The sequence below is a fragment of the Dama dama genome, chromosome 11, assembly GCF_033118175.1.
Source record: "Dama dama isolate Ldn47 chromosome 11, ASM3311817v1, whole genome shotgun sequence".
In the NCBI taxonomy this organism is placed as follows: Eukaryota; Metazoa; Chordata; class Mammalia; order Artiodactyla; family Cervidae; genus Dama; species Dama dama.
This window is the reverse complement of record NC_083691.1, coordinates 37,258,724-37,283,632: the sequence shown is the minus strand read 5'-3', so window position 1 is coordinate 37,283,632 and position 24,909 is coordinate 37,258,724. Positions and strand designations below refer to the sequence as shown.

The 24,909-nt window shown below is 42.2% G+C and overlaps 1 protein-coding gene across 2 annotated transcripts; it reads left to right on the top strand.

Annotated features, from left to right (window-relative positions):
• The first annotated feature begins 5 nt into the window (after positions 1 to 5).
• On the top strand, positions 6 to 24,530 carry MXD1 (MAX dimerization protein 1). Of its 2 annotated transcripts, none has more exons than XM_061155126.1 (6): positions 6 to 315; positions 1,060 to 1,159; positions 6,045 to 6,074; positions 18,583 to 18,697; positions 20,448 to 20,607; positions 20,800 to 24,530. In XM_061155126.1, the coding sequence occupies exons 1-6, from the start codon at positions 243 to 245 to the stop codon at positions 20,988 to 20,990; spliced, it is 669 nt and encodes a 222-aa protein (XP_061011109.1). In that variant the 5' UTR covers positions 6 to 242; the 3' UTR covers positions 20,991 to 24,530. The 2 variants fall into 2 exon arrangements, with proteins under 2 accessions (XP_061011109.1, XP_061011110.1); XM_061155127.1 differs by lacking the exon at positions 6 to 315 and adding an exon at positions 341 to 882.
• Positions 24,531 to 24,909: the final 379 nt, after the last annotated feature.

Genomic DNA, 24,909 nt, shown 5'->3' with positions numbered 1-24,909 from the left:
GAACGGTGAGTCGGGGATAAACACTCCGCGGCGGTGGCGGCTGCTGCTCTTCTGGAGGTTCTGTCACGGTGTCGGTGGTGCCCAGCTCGCCGGTCCCCTCCCCCCTTCCGGCGAGCGTGGTCGCCAGAGAGGCTCTCTCAGCCCTGCTCTGCGGGGTCCACAGCGGGGCGCGGGTGTCCGGCTGCGGCGGCGAGCCCGTGTCCAGTGGGGGTTGGTCCCGTGGCTCCGGCCCCCGGTGCAGAATGGCGGCGGCGGTTCGGATGAACATCCAGATGCTGCTGGAGGCGGCTGACTACCTGGAGCGACGGGAGAGAGGTGCACGGGGACGGGAGGGGTCCGGCCCGAGCTAGTGCCGGGAGCTCTGAGGGGCCTGGCAGCGGATCCAGGCGCCCAGCCGCTCCGGGGGTGGTTGGAGGAGCTGAGAGCGCGACCCGCGAGCGCTCCCAACCCCTCCAGCTTTCCCCACGCGCGGTCCGAAGGGAGGCCGTCGCTGCCCCAAAGTCAATGAATGGGAGTGGAAAGGGACCGCTGCCCCCGGGATTCTGAGCGCTTCCCCCTCCGCATCCCGTCGTGAGTGGGGTGCCCGGGGCCCCTTCAGCCAAGCACTTGGTTTACCTCACCCGGCTCTTCCCGGTCCGCCCCCAAGTGGGCCTGGCGCCGGGTCTCCCACTCGGCGGAGCAGCGCCTCCCTTGCCCCGCATCCTCCGTCCTCGGCTCTGGCTCCCGGTGTCTGGCCCCGAACCTTCGTCTGAGGCCGGTCCCACTTAATATACACCAACCTGCTGAACGTTGCCAATGGGAAACCCAGGCTCCATGAGACTTGCTGTGTCTTTCTCAACAATGAGCAGCTGGAATGCTCCTTACACCTGCTCCGAACTGAGGGTATTCACTCAATTAAAAAAACAATCATTGTTCTAAGAATTCCACCTTGCTCCTTTTAATTATTTCCAGTCTTATTTTAATGAAAAATAAATCCATTTTTAAAAGGAAATATTGTGAAGGGGAGAGAGTGTTGACTGTTCTGGGTTCATTCATTAACTGGATCCTCCGGTTTTCTAGAAGCTGAACATGGTTATGCCTCCATGTTACCATACAATAACAAGGACAGAGATGCCTTAAAACGGCGGAGCAAATCCAAGAAGAATAACAGCAGTAGCAGGTAATTTGGTAAATATTTCCCTTTCTCTTTTAGGTTATGCCGCAGATGATACCGGGTTTTAACCCCATAAATGAAGCGGCAGTCGTGATTCAGTAATGTATACATAGTCCTAAGGCATTGGAAGAAACCCTTCTGTTTGAGTTGAGGGGACTGAAAAGAAAAGAGAAATGGAAGTGTTTTCTATTTCTTTATGAACTTTTATTTTCCAGAACTTAATTTTGCTTTTCATCCCTTTTGAAAAAAAAAAATATGTGAAAACTTCAAGTGAGATTAGCCGCAGTGACAGTATTTTGTCTTCAGAAGTTGCAGATTCAGGGCAAGTTTTCTATAGCTGAAAATCCTGGACATTACCCACTTTTTACTTTTCATAGTGAAGATTTTATAAATATGTTAAAGTATTGATTTGGCATAGGCGGTAGGATTTCATATTTGACATGTAAATTAAATACAGTGATATGTCTGATAATCTGTCACTCGATTTATAATGGCAAAGAGGAATGATTGAGGTTCAAACCTGCTTGTTGGTGATGGAGGAATAGATTGATATAATATTAAAATATTCATATGCCACAAGTTTTTTACGTTAATCTTGTAGTTCTTGAAATTTGTAAGTCTCACTGGAAAGTATTTGGTTAATGGTCAATGAAATCACATAATAAAACCCTGAATGTACTTCCTGATATGAGTACTCCATTAATGCTGTTGCACCCCCTTTTTCCCCTCTTTGCCCTTAATATATACATTAGCTGGGAAATCTGTTTTTATTAGACTCATTGAATTATACCTTTTATCCCAGTAATTGAAAATCATTGACATTTTCCTTACTGATTTAGAATCCTTGTCTATCTCCCATTCTCATGAATACTCTCTGCAAATAACTGTATTTGGTTAGCGTCTATGACATTATACAGACTACTAAAAGCCAGAAGTTTCCCACTTAAACCTTTAACTCCCTTGTTCTTCCTTCCTCTTCTGTCCTTGGTTCACCCCATTGTCCGTAGCATTGGAAGAACCACAGGATATGAGTGAGCAGCACATATGTGCCGACTCTTGAATAGGAAGGCATGGGAAGGATGAACCTGTTAATGAGTTACCTGGTGGTTTTTCCTTTCCCTCCCACCTTTGGCATTATCTGAAGGTGGTAGCAAGTAGATCTGTGAACGAGTACTGACGGCCTTTAAGAAGAAGGTTAATGCTGACTTGTAGTGTGCAGTGGTATGAAGCAATATCTGTGTTGCTTTTTGTTATAGTATTTTTTTTTATAACTTTTTGACAGGACAGTGAAGGCTTTGGCTTTATTTTTATGGAAAAGTGTAGTTCATTTGTTACTTTTACTCTTGTCCACTCATGGTTTGAGAGGAACTGTTCATATTAACAGTCAAAGCTTAATCTGTAGTACTTAATCCTAGTACTTAAGTACTTACTACTTAGTCCAAGTACTTAGTACTTGTTTTTTCCTAAGTTTCACAGAAAAGTTGTTGAAGGGATGTTCAGTGGTGAGGAGAAGGAGGGGATGTTGTTGGTGAGAAGTAGCTTGGCCCCAAAAGGTGATTGCCATGCTATGCCATGCTAAGTTGTTTCAGTTGTGTTGACTCTATGCGACCCTATGGACTATAGCCCGCCAGCTCCTCAGTCCATGGGATTCTCCAGGCAAGAATACTGGAGTAGATTGCCATTCCCTTCTCCAAAAGGTGATTAGGAAAGAAAAATAATGATAGTTGAGAATTTCAATTCAAGAAATAGATTCTTTCTCTTTTCTTTAGTATCCAGCTTTATTCCTGGGAAAATGATTGCAACTCTGGATTGGGGGAAAGCTCTATTATTTCTGTCAACGGATTTGGTTTGCTTTCCATGGTTAGAAACAGGAGGCTCTCACAGTTTTTCATGTTCTTGACTAATGATCAATTCGTGCAGTAATTTAAGTGGTGCAGGGATCTCTGCGAGACCATGATTAAACCTGGAGATTGCACCAAGCAAAACAGATGAAGCAACAGCAGGTTGTTTTCTTTAAATGTAATCACTTCCTTCATGACCTGTTTGGAATGACCCTTACCTGAGCAATGAGACATCTCCCTGGAGAATGCAGTTTGACCCCTTGGTTTGAATCAGACTTATATCCAAGGCCATGTATGGTCAGAATTTTGAACTGATTTAAGAGCTATAGATTACTTCTGGTTTACATAACCATTGGTAACAGTGTATTCTTGTTAACTCAGGTTCAAGTGCTGGGCTCTTTGCTTGTAGCATCTGGGAGTTACTCTTCCTTGGACAACAATTAAAAAAAAATAAGATTTAGCTGCATAGCAAACTTCTTGGAAACTGAAAATGCAGATCTTAAATTTCTCTAATTGCTTGTTTAAAAAACAAAAACAAGTGAAATTGTGAATGTTGATTGTTCTCGAATCATCTGGAGAACTACAGGAAGATGGAACTTTTTTTTTCTTTCCTACTGATTTTTTAAATCAGTTACTTAAACAATTAGACTTGAAATCCAGAGTTTTTAAAAGTGTGTTTTGTTACATTGGTGAAGCAGGCATTGGCACTCATGTGAAAGAGGAAGCTCAGCCCTCGTCACCCAGTTCTTTTATGAGACAGTGGTCATATAGCTGACTTGACAGGGTGAGTCTTTTTTAACCCAGGGACTGGTTTGGCTTAGTTACATTTTTGTTAAAATATATTTTTAAGTGATGACATTTGACCTTTATCAATGAATCCAGAGTTATCCAATCTTTTCAGTAATCACATGGAAAATGATTTTGATACAAGGTGTCTATATATTCTTATGATTCTTAAATTAAAAATGTAAATGTTTTCCCATCAACAGAGTTGACAGGGAGTCTCTGAATGGCCTTTTTTCAATGGCCTTCCTTTTATTAAAGACAAATTTAGTTTCACTAAACCAAATGTACTTCAGTAATGTCCTAGCTGTTAGGTATAAGTCCCCTTGTAAAAATCACCATGTGGTCAACACTCTTAAGTAATCAAATAAGATCCATAGTTTCCAAAACTGTTCAAAGTTTGGAAGGAGTTGTGCTGCTTATGGAATTTGTAAAAAAAAGATAATCTTGGGAATTCTGAATTTTTTTATATGTATCTTCAAAGAATCCAGATGGGATAAGGGTAACTTGCGGTGCTCTGATTTTTCTGTAATCAGACACCATGTTCTTTTCAAATATCCACCCTTCTCTTCTCCACCTCCTCAGAATGGTCCTTGTCTACAGTTAAACGGGAAATTTTGACCACCTGTCATCATATATTTTCATCCATCTAAAAAACCTGTCAGACTTTGAACTTGTTATTCTCTGTTAAAACCAGAATGCCATGTGCTATCAAGGCAAAGGTTTGCAGTTGCAGGCCAGACTCTTGTTAACTGTGATATCCTGCTGGCCATTGCAGGAAGTGAAGTATACATCAGAAAAACATAACTGAAGAACACTGAACGGTAACCAAGCGAATCAATTTAAAGCTTTCAAGTTAACCAGTTTTAAGGTTCATATATCCCTTATCTAGAAAACAAATATTCTAAAATTTAAAATACTGTCATTATTGTCTTGTTTGTTTTTCCCTGTGAATGAAAATTGGTATCCCAGAAGCCTTGTGGAAAAAAAGTTTAGTGCTGGATTAGAAATTTCCCATTTCAAGAATGCCCCAGATCCCACAACTAGTCTCTGGTGTGAATGAACGTGATGGTGGTGCCCCTTGATGTGAATGAGGGGTTGAGCATTCACAGAAGTACGGTTTCTCCATGATTACTGTGAGAATTTATTTCCAATGCCCAGTAAAGTTCCAATTATTGCCCCACAGAATTCTTGACCTGAGCCAGGGTGTCATCTCTCCTGAACTGATTAGATTCTAGAGAATTTCCAAAAATAAGGTCAAGATTCAGTTCATTTATAATGCTGGGAGGTTCCTCAAGTTTATTTTTAACTAGTTGGGATGAGTTATGTGAGATGGACACTGAGATAGCCACACTGACTGACTTCTTGTGACATCTGTGAAAACCTGCCCATAAATCCATAGGCCAGACCTTATATTCAAGGTCAGCTATAAACACACTAATAGTCTGATTTCACACACACCTGTGCTTTCATCCAAGCCTCTCTCATCACTTTTACAGTTGCTACCTCACTGATCCACATATGTTCTGTAGATAATTGGCAATCATTTTTATTTCCATTTTACAAAAGAGTAAAGGACAGGATGGTAAGCGTTTTTATTTCTTCCACAGTATCAGTCAGTGGCAAAGCTGGACCTCAGATTCCACCCAAAGGGCTGCCTTGACCAGCCTGTCATCTTTACATTGAACTGAGTTTTGGAAGCCGCTTCCTAAAAACATTTGGTAGCTCTTCAACAGTAGCATCTTTGGGGAGGTTGCATGCAATAAAATAACTTCAAGGAGTAGAAAGATTAAGGGAAGAAAGGTTATATTTATCCTTTTAAAACTGTGTCCTATAGTCAGACAACTTAGCGTACAATTTTGGTGTACAGTACACCTAGAGAACTGCAGAGTTGGGTGGGGATGCCAAATTTCTGGTGTTCCATGCTCAGCCTAAAGAAAGCCTTGTGGTATTATATAACCCAAATTCACATCTCATTTTGCAGCTGTTTTCCCTTTGTATAAATAGAACCCTTTTGTTTCCTTTCTTAAAATGGATTACTTTTCCACTAGGGATTGCATGCCTCTCAGTTTCTCCCTTCTCCTTGAACGCTGTTTGAGATATTTACATTTATCTATTTCCCCAGAGGGACTAATTTCTTTAGTAGAGCCCTTCCTCTGTCTTCTCTCCCTCCAGCTTGAGAGAGAAAGAAGTTAAAATAATTGTGTTGGCATTGGAGCAGTCCTTTAAAACAAGAATAATGTTTCTCTTATTGTTCCCTCTTTCAGATCGACTCACAATGAAATGGAGAAGAATAGGTGAGTTGGGGGTTCCGGGGGTGGGATGGGGATAGCTTTGATGTATTTTTTCATTGACACTTGGTTGCTGCTCTTGACTTCTCACAATGAGCTCCTGATACTAGAGTTCACTCAGGACCCTCTAATCAGCACTGTCTGTACAGCCCTTAGATAGACGGGCTCACCAGTTCCCAAGATGACACCCTCAACCCTCACCCCTGCAGCCTGCTGTTCCCCAGCAGGGCTTTCCATGTGACTATTCTAAGGCCAAAGTGTTTTAAGTCAGAGGTAATGTTTCCGCAAATAGTGTTTTTCAAAAATTACATGCTACTGAATATAATTGGTAGTGCTGTCTTAAATCATGTACACACACAGATATATATACATACACATACAGAAGTTCCCTTGTGAATAAAGATGCTCAAATTTTAGGTAAATATATGCAAAGCAGAAATTGGAGATAGTGAGGCGCTCAGACAAGGCGGGCCACCCACCCTGGGCTCCATCTTACCACATCTCACCTGACTTCCCTTCTGCTGCCGATTTGACTCCTTATTTTTCAAATGATGTGGCCTAGTCACTCTCAACTCTGGTTGCATGTTAGAATCACTTGCAAAGCTTTTAATGTTTTTAAAAAAATTTTTTTCCATTAAATATACTATACACATACACTCATATGAGTTGGGAGGGCATGGCTCCCCACTCCAATATTCTTGCCTGGAGAATCCCATGGACAGAGGAGCCGGGCAGGCTACAGTCCATAGGGTCAAAAAGAGTCAGACACAACTGAAGCAACTTAGCATGCACACACAGTCATATACTCTTTGGGGTAAGAGAACACATTTTTATTTTTTCTCATTTTATAGAGTAACTTTTTATTATAGAATTTTTCAAATATACAAAAGTAGAGTGAATATGTAATCCACTTCTATGTATCCATCACACAGCTTCCACAATTATCAGCATTTTACCAATCTTGTATAATAAACTCTCTCATTCTGGTCTCTGAACTCCCATCAGTTTGAAGTACAGGCTGCCCATCCAAACTGAGTGCTTTCTCGGTGCTCTGCGTGAACAGGCTGATGTGTGATGATGGTTCTCTAAACACATGCGGTTATTTCATGCAAACCCTCTTTGAAGAGAGTCTGACTCTGATAGTCAGGTTCTGAATGGCATGTTTCATCAGTGAAAGGGAATACCAGACCTGACAAGGGAGGAGAATCTTGGAACAGGCCAAACATTTAGCATTACGTGTGTGTGTGTGTGTATGTGTGTGTGTGTGTGTGTGTGTTGAACTGGAAATCTTGGAACAGGCCAAACATTTAGCATTATGTGTGTGTGTGTGTGTGTGTGTTGAACTGGAAACTCCAGAGTATCTCTTCTGAAGGCAGAAAGGTAGTCTGATGTGGCTTCTTTTTTTCATCTTTAGATTCTCTTACAATTATGTGTGTGTGTGTATATGTGTGTGTGTGATGAACTGGAAACGTGTGTGTGTGTGTGATGAACTGGAAACTCCAGAGTATCTCTTCTGAAGGCAGAAAGGTAGTCTAATGTGGCTTCTTTTTTTCATCTTTAGATTCTCTTACAATTACGTGTGTGTGTGTGTGTGTGTGTGTGTGTGATGAACTGGAAACGTGTGTGTGTGTGTGTGTGATGAACTGGAAGCTCCAGAGTATCTCTTCTGAAGGCAGAAAGGTAGTCTGATGTGGCTTCTTTTTCTCATCTTTAGATTCTCTTACATCTCCATGCTTTTTAGGGGAACTGGTTAACTGGGACTGTTTCTGCTGAAAAGCCTCCTAGTTCTCCTCCTCATAGGCATTTATTTGTATTATTAAAATGTCATCCCTTCGGGTAAGGGCTCTTAGGTGTACTCAGCTTTGTGCTTCACCCTCTGCAGGAATACCACAGGCTGTCAATTTTATCATTTATTTTAGCAGTTCAAGAATGTTTATTTTCTGCCTGCCATGTCTTAAGAGCTTGTGCTCAGTACTGGGGTACTAAGTAAGTTCATCCTGGGGTATGAAATCAGCATGGTCTCCATCTTAGAGAAGTGTAGTTTGTCTAATGAGAAACATACAGACAGTCTGCACGGGAAGCGATGGAGGTAAAGGTTCTAGAAAACTGGATTTGAAGTCATCACAGGGCCGGTTGCTTATAATTCAGATTGTGACCAGTCAACATTTGCTTATTGAAGGGCTAGTGATCTAGGTTCCTTATTGTCCTTCCTTTTTTGGAATTTGGTCTTCTATGGTCTTGATCATTTTTCCTCTAGTCTAAAGCATGTGAGCAGAAGAGAGGGAAGTAAGGACTCACATTTAGTTAATTTAACCAAGTGCTGGTTACTGCAATTGGTGGTCGGGGGGTGGGAGGGAGTTAAAGTTGTTGGGTTCTTCTCTTGTAAAGAGTAGATGCTTATGATTTTCAGGTTTGATGGTCAGTTGAACAGCTGCAGTCTCCTTGGTTTTCATAGCTGAATCCTACAAAAGAAGACCAACTTGCAAAATGCTAATACAATTAGGCCATTTTTTCCCTTAACATCACATTAAAAAAAAAAAAGATTGACATGGCTCTCAAAAAAAAAAAGCAATTGAGGAAAAGAATTCTAATAATTGGATTTTTTTTTCCTCTTTAACATTGCAGAGTTAATTAAATTTGTGTTAAGTTTTTTCACACCAAAACCTTTTCGGTGGCTTTCTAGAGATTCTGAATAGTTGGTGTGCATCAGGACTCCACTATGAGGACATTATATTCAAACTGCCCCTTTGATCATCTTGGCAGTGGTGGAACAATTAAAAGATTTCCTGAATGGTGGAGATGGAGGTGGTAGTGGCAGAGGTGGCAGCGCTGATTTTCATTCGATAGATTAGGCATTCGTGGAGCGCCGTAGATGCTTAGTACTAGGTGCTGGGATCCAGAGCCCAGCAGAACCCAAGCCCCCAGGGCAGAGGGCTCAGTCTAGCGTCACTGTAGATACATCTGTCACTTGGCATGTGCTTCTCTGCATTTTAACTAATTTTGTGAGTCTAGCCTCCTAAGGAAACACCCATGCTGAGTGTGTGGTCTTTCTTTCGCTTTTAAAAACTGATCTCATAGAAAATTTTGAGAAATATATAGTATATTGTGTGCTCAGTCGCTTCAGTGGTGACCTACTCTTTGTAACCACATGGACCGTAGCCCGCCAGGCTTCTCTGTCCATGAGTTCTTCCCGGCAAGAATACTGGACAGATCCAAGGGATCTTCCCCACCCAGGGATCGAACATGCATCTCCTGCGTCCCCTGCATTGCAGGCAGATTCTTTACTCCTGAGCCACTGGGGAAGCCTTGAGAAATATAGAAAATCATATACTAAAAATTAAATCATCCATAATTCTAGAAGCCCAAGGAGATCAATGAAACATTGAAAGGTATCTTTCAATGGTTTTTTGGAAAGAAACATTTAAAATAGTTTTGTGTAGTAAGTTGGAAAGTTCAGAAAAGCGCAAAGAAAATAAAAATCACCGGTAACAGACCTTGCAGCAATAACAACTGTCAACATTCCTGCTAAGTTCTGTATCCACTAGACTTTTGTGCATACTTTTTAAAAATCAATATTACATCATATGGTGTGTCATAACTCATATAACCAGCCTCCTATTTTAGGTTCTTCCCAGTATTTTGCTAATATAATTGATGCTTCCTTAAACTATCATATAGATAAATCTCTATCCAACATCATAATTATTTCCTTAGGGTAAGTTCATGGTTGTGAAATGAATGGTATCCAAATGGTTGTGGTTTTTGATGTTGACTGCTGGATTGCCCACCAGGCAGATTATAGGCCATATTTTCCTTCTACCTTCACAAGTTTATATTTTAGCTTAAGACTTTTATAAATTTGATAGATAAAAAGCAAACACACAACTTGTTTTAACTTGCATTCTTATATTACTAAGACAGTTTAACAGTTTTCATTATCTTTGACAGTTTGTATGTGTGTGTGTGTGAATTACCTGTTAAATAAGTGTTAAGTTGCTCAGTTGTGTCCAACTTTTTGCAACACCCTGGACTATAGCCCACCAAATTCCTCTGTCCATGGGATTCTCCAGGCAAGAATACTGGAGTGGGTTGTCATTCCCTTCTCCAGGGGATCTTTGCAGCCCAGGAATCCAACCCAGGTCTCCTGCATTATAGGCAGATTCTTTACTGTCTGAGCTTCCAGGGAAGCCTGATAAATAACCTTTGCCCAATTCTCTACTGAGCATTTATCTTTTTCTTTATTTTGAAAAGATTCTAAAATATGAAGGGTGTGTGTGAAAGAAATTGTCCCTTGGTGGACTTTCCTGGCAGTCTAGAGGTTAAGACTCCATGTTCCCAATGCAGGGGCGTGGGTTCAATCCCTGGTTGGGAAAGTAAGATCCACATGCCATGTGGCTAAAAGAAAAAAAAAAAAAGGTATTGTCCCTTCAGGTATCATACAGCTGTCCTGTTTGTCATTTACCTTTACAGAATCGATGTTCTCACACTGTTTAAAGTTGCTGCCTCTTTTTATACTAAATTCTTGTTTATGGCTAAGTTTGGTTCTAGACTTGTTCTTCTGTTCCACTGATCTGTCTGCTCTTCCTGCACCGGTGTACAGTTTTAATCATTGTGGTTTCATGCAGTTTAGGATCTGGTAAAGCAAATCCCTATTCTTCCCTCCTTCTCCTTTTTTTTAAATTTTACTAGTTTATTTTTCTTAATTAATTTTGTAGTTAGTCTTTCAATTCTCCATGCCCCAAATTCTTTGGGGATTTTCAAATTTTAAACTAAATAATTTCAGTATAAATTAACCTTTAAAAGTACATGTTTACATATTAGAGTTTTCCATCCAGGATTTGATGTGTATGTTCATTTACTCAGATCTCTCTTATGTCTCTAAGCCAAGTTTTGTTGTGTTTCCGTGTAAATCTTACACATGCCTTGTGAAAGGTATTCCTGGATTTATGTGTATATATTTTAAAATTGCTACTTGTTTCCCACTGTTACTACTACTAATTAATTATTGTTGGGATGTGGGAAACCTTTTAGTCTTTTTTTATGCCCTTTATTGATGATAATTGTGCTGTCTGTTTTCCTTAGCTGGTAGTTCCTCTGGTTTGAATGCCCTTCAATACGCTGCTCAGCAAAATGGAGGCTGAGTGAATGCAAATACACTGCAGCCTGTGGGTCAGGAGTCAGGTGCTTGAATGGGCTCCTTTTCAAAAGAAGTCTCTAGCATCTTCTTTAATTGTAGACACCCGTTTTTTCTGGAATGGTACACACATGCAGGCCTTTCTGGAATTAAGCAGCTGGTCTAGAGAGATTACCTCTGCCAGAGTCTTCTGACCCCATGACAAAAGATTTCTGTGTGTGCTCTGTGAGAGAGACTCGGCAGCCTGACCTAAGCTGTTGTTTTCATCTGGTCAAACAGTATTTCATGGCATCTGGTCTGACTTGAGAAGCCATTCCAGTCAGGTTTCTCTTAGAAAGATATGCTAATGGACTGCAGTTCCCTAGAGTTGTTTCTTCTGGAGTCTTGCTTTTCAAATGGCCACACTCCCACGGAAGGGGTAGGGGCCTGAGTTGTGATGGGCATTGCACCACTCTTCCGCTTTTGAACGCCCTTGACCACATTCACATTTCACTAGAATATTGTAACAAATCCACATTGTTTTGTTGCCACAGGGGGCTGAAGACACAGCCTGGTCATTACAAAGGAAAGGTATAGGTATTAGTGTACAAATCTCTCTGGTGATGGTGTGGAGGTACACCCTGATTTGTGCTACTAGAATCCATTTTCCTGGACTGTACCTCTTGGAAGAACTTGTAGAAGAAACAAGCTAGTTATTCAGCCAATTTCTAATTCCCTACCAGAACACTGGAGGCACTCCCTGACTTTTTGTCCTAGACAGTAATAGTTGAAGGGTGAGATAGAGCTAGCAGGTATTAACTATAATCTACATTTTGTGTTTTTTAAAAATTGGGCTCTATAAAGGAAATATTAAATAGATGATTATGTATTTAATACTTTAATAGAGAATTGACTTTATTAAAATGTAGTCAGCATGAATTACTGTTTATGCATTGCTCACTTAGTGTCATGTTCCCATACAGTGAGGATGTATGGCTATCTTTGTGTATTTCATAAAGCTTACTATCACAGTTATGAAAGATCTTCAAAACCTTCCAAGATTCCACTTAAGTCAGTAATAAAGATGCATTTGGCAATATTTATAAAGGGACCATTTTAGAAAAAGGAGAGTACTTTTTTCACTCAGAGAGTGACTTGTATTTTTCCCCTGGATTTTTTTGTAATCCAGTAAGGCTTTGGTCTCAACTCAAAATCTGGAGAAGGTTATGATCTCCATGACCTGTAGTCACTTTTAGGGGAGTAAATTTTGACACCATAAGATTTATTGCTTCTTAGACTATACTAAATATTCTATTTTAAAATCACTACACAGCTCATACATACCCATATTGGAAATTATCTTTATTCATCCTCCAGTTATTCAACCTTCCTTGGCTCGGGAAGATCCCCTGGAGAAGGAAATGGCAACCCACTCCAGTACTCTTGCCTGGAAAATTCCATGGACAGAGGAGCCTTGTAGGCTACAGTCCATGGGGTCACAAAGAGTCAGACACGACTGAGCGACTTCACTTCACTTCACTCTACAGTTATCCTATAGGATTTACTGTTTAATTGGCTAAATCTGTGTCCACACAAAAGTAGAAGAGGAAATAGGCATGGTTTATGTAACTTATTTTCTCCCTTCTAATAGTCTTAGGCCCAGTTTTAATGAAAACTAATACTCGGTGAGGTCCAGTGGATCATGTTCATTAAGCACGGCTTTCCTCAAAGAGGAGGCATGTGAATTACCAAAGAGATCAGATTCTACTCTTAGGACAGCATCTGCAGGTGCTTTATTATTTGTAGACTCGAGTGGATTAACACGAAATGGAAGACAGTCACTTCTGTTAGTTGGTAATGGAAGAAACAACAAATAGATACACAGGAGGTCTACAGCATGCAAGTGAAAGAATAAATGAATGTTATCTATTTGGAAAGGGAAACAAGCTTCTAATAAGCTGTGAAAGCTCTGAAAACCCTTATGGAGAAGTTAAGTCAAACAAGATGTGGATAAGGGAAAAGAAAAAATAATATTTGGTAGAGGGCAAAGGAGGGTCCATTCTAGAACTTTCAGTGGGAGCTGTTATTTGTCACAGCCTGAAGGTAGCTGAGATAAGTGATTCTGCAATAATTTGTTTACATGTTTGATGTAAACTTCAGCTAAACTTTAAGTACTTCAAAGGCAGTGACTTTGTCTCACTTAGCATTCTATCACCAGCACCTAGGAAGGTGGCAGTGCATAGTAATCCTTTGAGAGATGCTAGAGGTTAATAAGTGAATGAAACAGCCAAGTGTATGTTTCAGGATTTCCATCTGTGAACCTCATTACTTATCTGTCCTCTTCACTGGCTACCATCCTGTTCACTCTGCCCCAGCCTGATACGTTTTTGTGTCATACATTTCACTGTGAAAATCTGGCAGAGAGAGTTCAGTTACATCCTCCATAAAGAAGAGTAATGTCTGATAACATGCCTTTCTCTCAGTACACTCACACACACGCCTGCACACCTGCTTTTGTACCATTCCTCCTGGTCTTGGCGACATACAAGTCAGGAAGAACTTCAGGGATCACAGAGAAATTCAGGAGCACTGTCTGCACATGGCATCATCTCTACCTGGAGACTTTTTTTGTTGCATCTTTCCATCAATTTACAAATCTGCTCACCTGAGCGAGAAAGGTGTGGATAGAATCAAAGAAGCTTGAGTCTGGAAGCAGAAATAAAAAGGGCAGCATTCGGAATTGTCTGAGAGCACACTGGTGAACCCACGTGCCTTCTGTCAGTGCCAAGCTTGAATGACAGGAAGTGCCCCCAAAAGACCAGAGCCCACTTCACTGATGACCCTCATTCACTTGCAGGTTTAATTTTCCATAATTCGTGGCTGACGTGAGTTCAGGAAAACTAACAACAGAAATAAGTCATACCCAAATATACTTTATATTTAAATGTTTAATATATTTAGACTGTCTTTTGATATTTATTTCCCCACTCCCCTGCTATTTTCGGAGTAATCTGTTCTTTTCCAAGGATTTGCAGTGTTAGCTCCATTATATGCTCAATTCACATCTATTCCTAAGTCTGATTCTGGGAATTTTTTCTTCTCTTCCTTTGATTTGTCCACCTTTTCCTATATTAGTATATTCTGTTTTTAATTATTGATACTTTGTAATACAACTTAATGTATAGCACAGTCCTCTTCATTCTTCTTTTCTAAGAATTTTGGCAGTCTCTTTATTCTTCTAGATGAAGTTTAATTTCCCAGCATTAAAAAGAATGCTGTGGGGATTTTTTTCTCTTGGAATTACGTTAAATTTGTAGAAAAAGTTGGGTAACATTGATATTTTTATTTTGAGGGTTCATATCTAGGGATGTGCTATTTTTTCCATTTATTCAGATTTTCTTATGTCTCTCAGCAAAGTTTTATAGTTTTCTTCCCAGAGAGCCTTCCCAGACTATTTTAAGTCTGTACTTAGACGTGCTTTCCTTTCTTCTTGCTATTGTACATGAAATATTTTAGGTTTTCTGGGTATAGATAACACATCCGGAAATGTACTTGCATTTCCAAGGTCAGTACATATTTACCCCGATTTTTACTTGCCTTTGGCCTTTGCACTAGAGATGTAGGCAGGAGTCTTCATGTGCTTTAGATGGTTCCTTCCACACCGCGGAATCCCTTCCAGCCCTGCCTCCGCATAATGGGGGTGGCCCCAAGCGAGTCTTTCCTTTGGCATGGGTTGTTTTGTAAAGTCCCTGCTAATTTTTTAAATGTTAAAAAAAAAAAAAATAGTAACTTTGGCATAAGCAAGATCTGTGTCTCCATAGAAAATGGATTAGATTTTCCACTAAATCTTTTAATGACAAAAGATGTCCGTTTTCCTTAAGGAAGAGTTGAGTGAACTGGATTGTAACCAGACAGCCTCTGTTTACCTAGTGAGACACTCTGAGTTCCCTGTTGATTTTGAAAGGAATATGATAGGGTTATAATTATCTGTGTTTGCTCCCAGCAATTATCCTTCCTCAAAGGAAGCTAGCTAGGATTGAAAGAATAACTGCTACCATATACAGAGCACTTCCTGTCAGACCCTGGTCTGGGCTTCCATACCCCGTCTCAGTTAACACTCATGACAGGCCTTGCGGGGAGGCACTGTCATCCTCCTCTACTGCCAAGGAAACGGATGCTGCTTGGAGTTAAGTCATCTGCTCAAGGCCACACAGGAAATAAGTGGCAAGGCCAGAGTCCCAAACCTTTACCCTTAATCATTACGCTAATATTTGGTTGTATAGTGACTGACACATTCAGAATATAAAAATAATTAAAAACAAAAATAAAATTTGAGATACTAAAAAAAAAAAAAAAGCATAGCAAAGAGAAGCTGTAGTTTGCATCTAGTTTAATTATCACTTGTTATAGGCCACACTTGACTCTGAGCATCCAGATCAAAGACTGGTTTCTCTGTGCTACTGTAGACCAAAGGTGTATCAACCTATTCACAATAACGAGAACAATATTTCTGAAGAGTCAGCAGCTGAGGTTTGTCAAAGTCTATCACTTACAAAGCAGTTGGATCAGTGCAAAGAGGAGGCAGTTGGGGCAGGAGGGGGCCATGATTTGACTACTCTTTTCTGCTGGGGGCGGGGCGGGGGTGGGGAGCTGGGAGGCAGCTCTTGACAACAGGAAGAGGTCTGTCTGAATATGTGATTAGAGGGGACCCAAGTAAGGGTCAGATGGAGGTGTCGAGTGGCTTCCTGTTGAGGAGATGTAGCCAAACCTGCTAATTCCTGGAAGAGGGGGTTAGGCCAGGTTCACGGTGGGACAGTAGGATCCTTGTAGAAGGCCAGAGCCCTGGGCAGGGGAGGGGTCAGGACTGAGGACAGAGAGCTGAGACAGGAGCTTGTTCTACTTGTTTTAGATCTAGGCGCTCCATGGGTGCTCACGGCTGGCTGACGGATTCCGGGTCCCAGCTTGGGGGTAGGGGTGTGTCTTGGAGTCAAGGACCCTCGGTGGAAGCTGCTACCACCAAAAGGGGGGTCTGTTTGCTTTTCTGCATCTGGCTCAAGAATTGAATTTCACTGCTCTGTGATGGAACTGAAGCTTCCTCACACACCTCATCCTTCCCCTGAGGTCGGTGCAGGCAGCAGCCTGCGGATGTGTGTGCGGCACGTGGGCAGGTCAGCTGTGAGGCTGGAGCAGTGAGGCACTGTAGCAGGCCGAGGCAGGCACTCCAGAGACACCAGCTGGCTTTGGATCTCTACAAAAATCCAGCAAGCACTGCGGTCCTATTTTCATAAAACTAGGTCAGCAAATACTGAACGAACATGTATTACTCTAAGCTTGAACCAGTCAAATGGATGATTTCAAGTTTCACAACTGGGAGTGTTCTTCGGCCACCCACACTTGGGGAGTGAAATTGTCCTTTCTGGGCCCGACTCCCTGGATAACTAGAAATGACACTGCATGGAAAGATGACTTTTATTATTTTTATCAGAAAACAAACTTCCTTAAGAATTTACATACTCATATCTATAGATAAACCCACATCATAGAAGGACTAATATGACACTATTCTGAATCTTGCAGTGTTTGCAGTGAGCAGGCTGAAAAAAATGTCTAATTTTAATTTTTGAACTTTTAAAAAAATTTGTAAACTTTATAGTGAGAATAAGTTAGATAGCTATATATGACTAATCATAGTTTTTCATAGTGTTTCTAATAGTAGGATCTGTTTTCATGGCTCTTTTATGAAGAGGTGAACAAGTACATTTTATATACAGGTCCTGTGTTTGTGTTTCTCCTCATGTAGTAGTTGAAGGAGCAAACTTCTAATGTGAGTCTTTGTTTGCAGCCATTCCACGTGGGCAGGTTTTCAGAGCAAGCAGAAGTCTTATAAAATAGTACAGAATTTATACCACTACATCTTCCTAGCTCAGGAATGGACACCAGGGCTTAGGGGTCCTTGGAGAGCTTAGGGCAACCTCGAGAGCTAGATGAGGAAGGAGCTCAGAAGCAGATGAGGCGGGGGCTCAGAACCACTCAAGCCCCGAGAAACTTAGTCCAGTGGAATAGAAGATACCATCCATGCAACAAACATGTATTAAGCATATATATGAGAGGGGAAGGCATCAAGGGAAGCCAACAATAGTTAAGTTGTAATCCTGACTTTCTAAGGAGTTAGCAATGAATGGTTAAGTCACAAATAACCAAAAAATTCAGGCAGAACAGTGAATTTCCCAATGAATAGTATGAAAAGTACTCAGGAAAAGGAGGAAGCCCTGTGGACTGGAATGGCCTGTGAAGGCTTTGAGGAGGTGGAGTTTCACTGAAGCAAGAACCCTGAACCTCAGCTGTTTCTTATATTCACGGAATCTGCTCGGTTCCAGGTTAAAGCCTAAACCAGGGTTTCAGTGAAGTATTCATTTCCAAAATTCTAGAGACTCTTGTGCTTCTGTTCTGTAGTAAATGCTGTCTCTTCAGTGAGTGTTTGCAGCTTCTGCCTCAGGCAGCCTTCCTCCCGTTCTGTCCTGCTCCAAGACATACAGCATGCTTGTTGGTATAGCAATACCACTGATAGGCTTTTTCCTTATTTTTGAAAAAAATGCATTTAACTTTTTGAATGGCTGAAAAACCAAAACCTGTAACAAATTATTCAGTAAAAATTCCCTCTCTTTCTTTGTCCCTGTCCAGCTAGCCCTGATGCCTCTCTGCCCGGTCGCTGTTACTAGTTTCTTATGTATCGTTTCAGACTTTCTTTATGTCACACAAGAAGATATGAATATAGATAATTATTTTTCTTCCATTTTTACTCAAAGCTAGCATGTTATAGGCATAGTTTGGTATCTTGCTTTTCTTTTCTTAACAGCATATCTGAGTGCTCTTTCCTCATAATGCATAGAGCATATTTTCATTGTCTTTCATAGCTGCATACTACTCTACTGTCTAGGTGCACCCTAATTCACTTGACCAGTTCCTATTGATGATGGGTTGGGCTGTTTCAATCTTTGCTATTATTAATAAAATTGTAATGAATAACCATACACATTTGTCATTCACAAGGATAAATATTATATACAGCAAGATAAAGTTGTCATGATTTAGTGGTCCTGAAAGGGGAAAGAGAGGTATGGGTTCAAAGGATTCTCTCACTGACATGTATAGTGTATAGATATCAGTGTTTACCCTTGATGTGTGTTATAGACTTAACTTTAGAAAACCATGGATTTTGCATCTCCTTGGTTTTTATCAGAGTTGCCTAATTTCAAAAGATGTTCACTTGGCCAGAAGTCCCTGGTGGCATTTGCCTTCAGTGGGCCTGGGCAACTTCATACTCTGTTAGAGCTTGTTCTTCTGGGTGCCTTCTGGCCAGCTATGAAAGTCTCAAGTGCTTCTGTGATCTTGTTTTTGTAGACGGGCCCACCTTCGCTTGTGCCTGGAAAAGTTGAAGGGGCTGGTGCCACTTGGTCCAGAATCAAATCGACACACTACACTGAGTTTATTAACAAAAGCCAAATTGCACATAAAGGTAAGTGCATCCTGAGGTGCCTTTTTGTCTTGACCTGCCCACTGAGAGTTTGTTTGTTTGTTATGAGAGACTGTCTCCAGGACAGTTCCCTCTGCTGAACTCTTCCAACCCACCTCTTGGACGAATCACAGACTAAACCTGTCCAGCACCCAACTGAGTAATTCTCACCCCCAAGAACCAGAAGTTAAATTGTCCATCCAGCTGTCCGTGTGATGTACGAGCCAGAAATTCAGGGTCACCCTTGATCATGATATCATCTTGCTCCTTAGCCACATGCCTTTAAGACTCACATATGCCACAGACTGCTCTGTTTCCATAAACACCATCATGAACTGCAGCAGACTCCTCAGAGGGCTCTTCCAAACTAATCTCCCTGCTTCCCAAGGTCAGTCCTGCCAAAGTTCAAATCAACATGTCACCACATGTAAAAGTGTTGCATGGCTGCTCAGGACACACTGTGTCACCAGGCCTGCCTTACCCGCCCCCTCCCCACTCCCTTGCCTGTGCAGCAGCAGCGCTTGCCAGACACTCTCCTCTCCCCCCCCCCCCCACCCCCGCCCCCGGCCCTTCTCTCAGTCCCTTGCCCTTGTCAGGCTATCTCACCACAGGGCCTTTGCACATGCTATTCCCTCTGCGTGGTGCACTCTTCCCCTCCCTTCTTCACCTAGTTAACTTCTTGTCATCCTTCAGACCTCAGCACAGGTGTCATGGTGCAGTGACACCTTCCATGACTGAGTCACCTTCTTCCTGTTAAGAGATGGTCCTTACTGCTGGATCTCTCTCTTTAGGACTCATCACAGTTGACATCTGACCATGGTTTGTGTGACTGTTCACTTGTCTCCATCCACTATGTTAGGATACAGACAAGGATGGGACCAGATCTTTGTATTCACCTTGTATCCCCAGCACCTCCCAGAGGATCTGAAACAAAGTCAGCACACAGTATGTGTCTTGAAAAGCAAAGGGTAACTCCTGAGCCAAAATCACCGTTTAGCGTGTTTTTATAGTCATAGTCACAAGTGGACACATGTCACTTGAATTATAGTTAGTAGCCTGCATACATGGCAGTTCTGCGGCAGTGGGGCAAGAACCTCTGTTCAGAGCAAAACAACCACAATTACACAATCTTCCTAATTATCTGAAGAATTATCTGAGAAACTAGAGAACAGATTTGTGAAAACAAAGTGATCTATGAAAATGTGTTTTCTAAGCTCTTATTTGGACAGTTTGGAATGAGAACTTCAAAAGGAAATATCATTCCTGCCAACAGACAAAAGTTAATTGAGATTTGGCATGACACAAAAAAATCACGAGTGCAATTGGGATGCGTACTTGAATAAACGTACCTTTACAGGGAAAGGCATGTTTCTGAAGTTTCTGTCACACACAGTTGCTCAGAGAGTAGGTGTTGGGGGAGGCGTCACCACAGACAGGGGAGACCAGCTTGGGGATTCCCGCCAGTCTGTTCACTGTCGTGGCTGAGGGGGGCGGGTGCCAGTGTGTCAGCTCACCCCGGAATCCACACGACGGTGCAGGTTCCACCGTGCGGCTGACGCTGATCAAGTCAGATGAACACGGGGTCAGCAGCCAGTCAGCTGCTTCCTGTCCCCACGAGAGGCTCAGCAAGGGACACGGCAGACGGCTTCTGTGGGAAACTGGCACATTTCACCTCTAGGCAGGGAGGTGCGGGGCCATCACCGATTGTGAAATCTGCCCACGCCCTTCAACAACTTGCCCCTTCGACCCGCAGAAACTTGAAGACTGTGACAGAAAAGCCATTCACCAAATCGACCAGCTGCAGCGAGAGCAGCGGCACCTGAAGAGGCAGCTGGAGAAGCTGGGCATCGAGAGGATACGGATGGACAGCACCGGCTCCACCGTCTCCTCCGAGCGCTCTGACTCCGACAGGGGTGAGCGTCCCCCCGCCCCCGCCCCCGCCCCCTCCCACCCGGGCAGAGCGGGGACCAAGAGGCCCCCTGACTTAGAGAAGTCAAGGTGTGACCTGCAGGAGCCGGCCTCCCGGTCCCTCGGCGGCCAGGCCCCGCAGCCGAGCTTGTCTTTCCCAGAGCGGGCCCTCACCGCGGTCTGTCTCGTCCCCACAGAAGAGATCGACGTGGACGTCGAGAGCACAGACTATCTCACGGGCGACCTGGACTGGAGCTGCAGCAGCGTGAGCGACTCGGACGAGCGGGGAAGCATGCAAAGCCTGGGCAGTGACGAGGGCTACTCCAGCTCCAGTGTCAAGAGAATAAAGCTCCAGGACAGTCACAAGACGACGTGTCTTGGTCTCTAGGAGAGCGTGGTCGCTTCGGCTGCCGCCCGGATGGTCCTCCCTGTCGGCTCCGATTTAGGTAGCGTATGGGACCTGCCCACAATCCCCTCGCACGTCGGCTTCCGTGTACCACGTCACCAAGAGCAGCTGCGTTTAAAGTTGTCAAGGAAGTGATTAGGATTGTGGGTTTCTGTTTTTTTCTTTTTCCTGTTTTTTTCTTTTTCCTTTTTTTTTTTTTAAATCCCCGATCCCCATCTCGAAAGGGGTTGAGCAGCCTGCGCCGCTGAGCCAGTCAGTGCAGCCAGGACACCCAGGGGCATCTCGACTCTGTGTTGCTCAGTTTGGGGTGGCTGAACGCTGCTTAGCCCCGCAAGAAGTTGGGGGACGCCGACCAGGATCGTGGATTTCTGATTGCATCCTCTAGCTTCTCTCTTTCTCTCCACAAGTCTCTCTGAGAGACCGTACATTCCAATCAGTTTGAAGCATCCAAGAACTCTGAGGCCGAATAAGCACCTCTGACATCTCGGCAGTTTCCCCCTCTTATTTACTGTCCTGTGTGGTCTTCTAGACCTTCCTTAACGTTTTCTGGCTTCCTGTGTGACATGCCTAGCAGAAACGTCCGAATGTGTCTTGTGCTTAGGAAACTGAAGGAAACAAACTTCTCAAGTTGAGATTCTGATCTCAGAACTCCAAAGTAAGCTTTGAAAGTGGCATTTAAGAGCACTTAGCCCTGGCCCTCACTACCCGTGACAAGTCAGGAATACCTCCAGAAAACATGCCCTTCACACACACACACACACACACACACACACACACACACACACACGTACACACATCCCGAGTGAATGCCCTAACCCACGTGCAGACAGGAGCAGTATTTCTCACCTTCAGATGGACACCTTGCTTATAAAAGTTCCAACGTTATTTGTTCTCACGAACACAATGGTACAATCTATTTTTGTGTGCTGTCCCTGGGTCCGTGCTGTGTCCTGCTCTCCGAAGGCACGTTTCCCCTCCAAGTTGGTTTTGCTACTTGTCTCTGGAGCATTTTTTTTTTTCCTACCTCAGAGATAAATGAGATCTCCATTTCCCACTTAACACAAACTGATTATGCCTCTTTTTTTTTTTTTTTTCCCGAATAAGTGACATTTGGTCCAATCCTTAAGTATTTTCCTATGTAACTTTCAGCAATAACTGAGCTTTGGCACTAGCTGAGCTAGTGTCCATCATCAGTGAAAGGGGAAAAGTCCACATTTCTACTCTCTGTTGCAGGTGAACAGGAGGGGATGGTACAGTGTTACTAGAATCCCTCTCCTCACTGTTTTTGGACGCACCCAGAGACTTCTTTATGGAGGCTTTTGGGTTGATAGTTTAAAAGGCTGATTTTTCTTTCTGGTTAAGATTTCTCCCTTAAGTGGTCTCCCACTTTGTAGCATTTTTATTTAAGCTAAAACAGAGCACATGTATATGTACATAAGACACATTAAATCTATAAATACTATTTATTCATTTTATATAAACTAATGTAATGGAAAATAAATTCTTACGACTTTGTGCTTTTATAGATGTTCTAGAAACTTTGTATGTAGGTATCTACAAAATTGGTTCATTTCCCCTTAATATTTTTGCATTCATATTTTCGAGGTCTCAATGTTTTCAACCTCTGGCGAACCTTTTTCATTGAATTTGAACCATTTGTAATAACTGTGACGCTGAAACAGAGTGTATGTCACAACGTGATGAGAACATTCCTAAAATCTACAGCCGCACTGCAACCTAAGGGCTCGCTGGCTGAACTGGTAGTGGGGGCCGCCTGTGCCCCCAGCTGGCCTGCGGTCTCCCCACCACAGCCTCGCACCTCCTCCGTGCCCCCTCCTTGCCCACAGCTAAAAGTTCAAACGCACTCCACACGGAAGCTCATTCTAGACGTGAAGAGCAGTCTGAAACATTACCTTTGTGTTTATTTTTGCTTTTTAAATGATTTCTTAATGTATTCAAAAAATTTTAATTGGAAGTAGTGGATTCCTAAATGATTCCAAAGTCATTTCTAATTCTTCTATTTTTGTTTTGTTCTGTTTTTCTCTTCATTTCAGCTTTGGGTGGGGGGAGGGGCAGGTGATACAAAAGATTTTTCTTTCTTTTTTCTGTTTTTTAATTGTTGGAATCTTTTCCAATTACCAGCTGAAGATTTGCACTGAAATACAACTTGTATGCCTTTTGCATTTTTAACCTGCTTCCTGAATTTAAGCAGAGTGATAGTGTTCAAAGAGCCAGCTCAGCCTGTAACATGTTTGAAAAAAGATATAACTGCACTTTGAGGTCCCTTTTGAATGCCATTCACTAGACCTCGAAAGCATTTTAATTGCTACCTTCAAGCGCCTCACAAGTCCATGATGCTGGATGCTGTACGGCATCGAAAACTCAAGACTTTGGGAAAAGCTTGTGGGCTTGCGTTGAGGGAGGGAAGGGAACAAAACTCATGTATTTTGTTTGTTTAATTTAGAAATAAGGCATCTGAGAGATGCCGTTATTTTCTGTGTTTTCATTGTTGTGCCTTTTGAGTTAAACTGCATTTTTGTCTTTTGGTTGAAATATGAAATGTACTGTCCCAATATAAAATAGTAATTATTTGACCTTTGCACTGTTTGTCTGGTCCTTTTTAATTTGATGGCATATAAATGTGGAACTTGATAGATCTCTATATTTTTTATTGACTTGTGATAAACTGACACCAGGGTTAGACACAACTTTCAAAGCTCGAGGTAGACCAAATCGGCGTGCCAGACAAGCCTCTCTCTAACCAAAACTATAAGCTTCAGGACCAGCAAACTCAGCCCAAGGCAGCTAATCCTCTTCCCCATGTGGCTGATCAGCCGCCCTGATTCGCCAATCTGCCCTGCCATTCACTTATCCACCAGCATGACTGTTAAGAGCTAGACAGTCTTTTGGGTTCTGGTTTTTCTTTTTTTTTTTTTAATTTTTTAAGCAAAATGAAAAACCTTTCTATTAGGGTTGTTGGGGGGAGGGAATGGGCAAAGATATAAACCCCAGCCTTTAAGACTTTGACTGTTGTACGTAAATAATAGATGTGTGTAAATATAGGCACATGCATATTTTTATGTGAAAACTGGTTTTAAGAAACTAGGAAGAAATCTACACTCTTATTGATACCATTGCAATGCAAGTGGGAAAATAAAGAGTATGTAGTGCAGTTTAATTTCATGCAGTGAGAAAATCTCTATGTGTGCTTCTGCTAACACCCAGAAGACCTAACTTTCCCTGCCTGTTGGCTTAGAATGGCGGGCACGCACCCAGGGTGTTTTTGGTTTCTTTTGCTAAGCAGAGATCTGGAATCAAGGTGGTGATAGTGACCGCGGCTCATTTCTCTAGTCATGTATCTTATGATAGTGATTCAAAGAGCGTCACCCTTTAGAGCAGGACCTAGATTTTTCTTCCTGTCAACTCAAAGCTAAAATAATTTCAGTGTTGATTCAGAATTGAGCTCTAAGAAGGCCCTGACCCTACACTTGGCCACTTAAGTGGCTTGAGGATTTTTTTTTTTTAAAAGATGGGCATTCTCCTTTAACCTCTACTTTTTTTCAAAAGAAACAAAGGGTCCTTCCCTGGGTTTCCTATGGGTCTCTTCTCTGTCCCTGAAGTGGCCAAAAGCAAATCTTGGGGTGTGGGGGAAAAAAGTATAAACTGGGTAGGATTGTGATGTTCAGAATAACTGCCAAGCAATATCTCGGGACTTAATAATGCATTTTGTGGACTTCCTTCTTCCTCTCCCCCATCCTTTAAAGAGAAAACTTACTTTTGAAAAGTATATACAGACACATAACTTAGGTTTTTATATCATACTGAATTGGCAAGGATACCACTTTCATTGTGCTTTATAATCCATTTAGTCCCCCAAATCTCACTCCTTTCTTTCTTCTTT

Coding starts and splice junctions, on each gene's coding strand:
- MXD1 (XM_061155126.1), top strand. CDS start 243: ATGGCGGCGGCGGTTCGGATGAACATCCAGATGCTGCTGGAGGCGGCT. Junction 1,160..6,044: donor AAGAATAACAGCAGTAGCAG/GTAATTTGGTAA, acceptor TCCCTCTTTCAG/ATCGACTCACAATGAAATGG. Junction 18,698..20,447: donor AAGCCAAATTGCACATAAAG/GTAAGTGCATCC, acceptor TTCGACCCGCAG/AAACTTGAAGACTGTGACAG.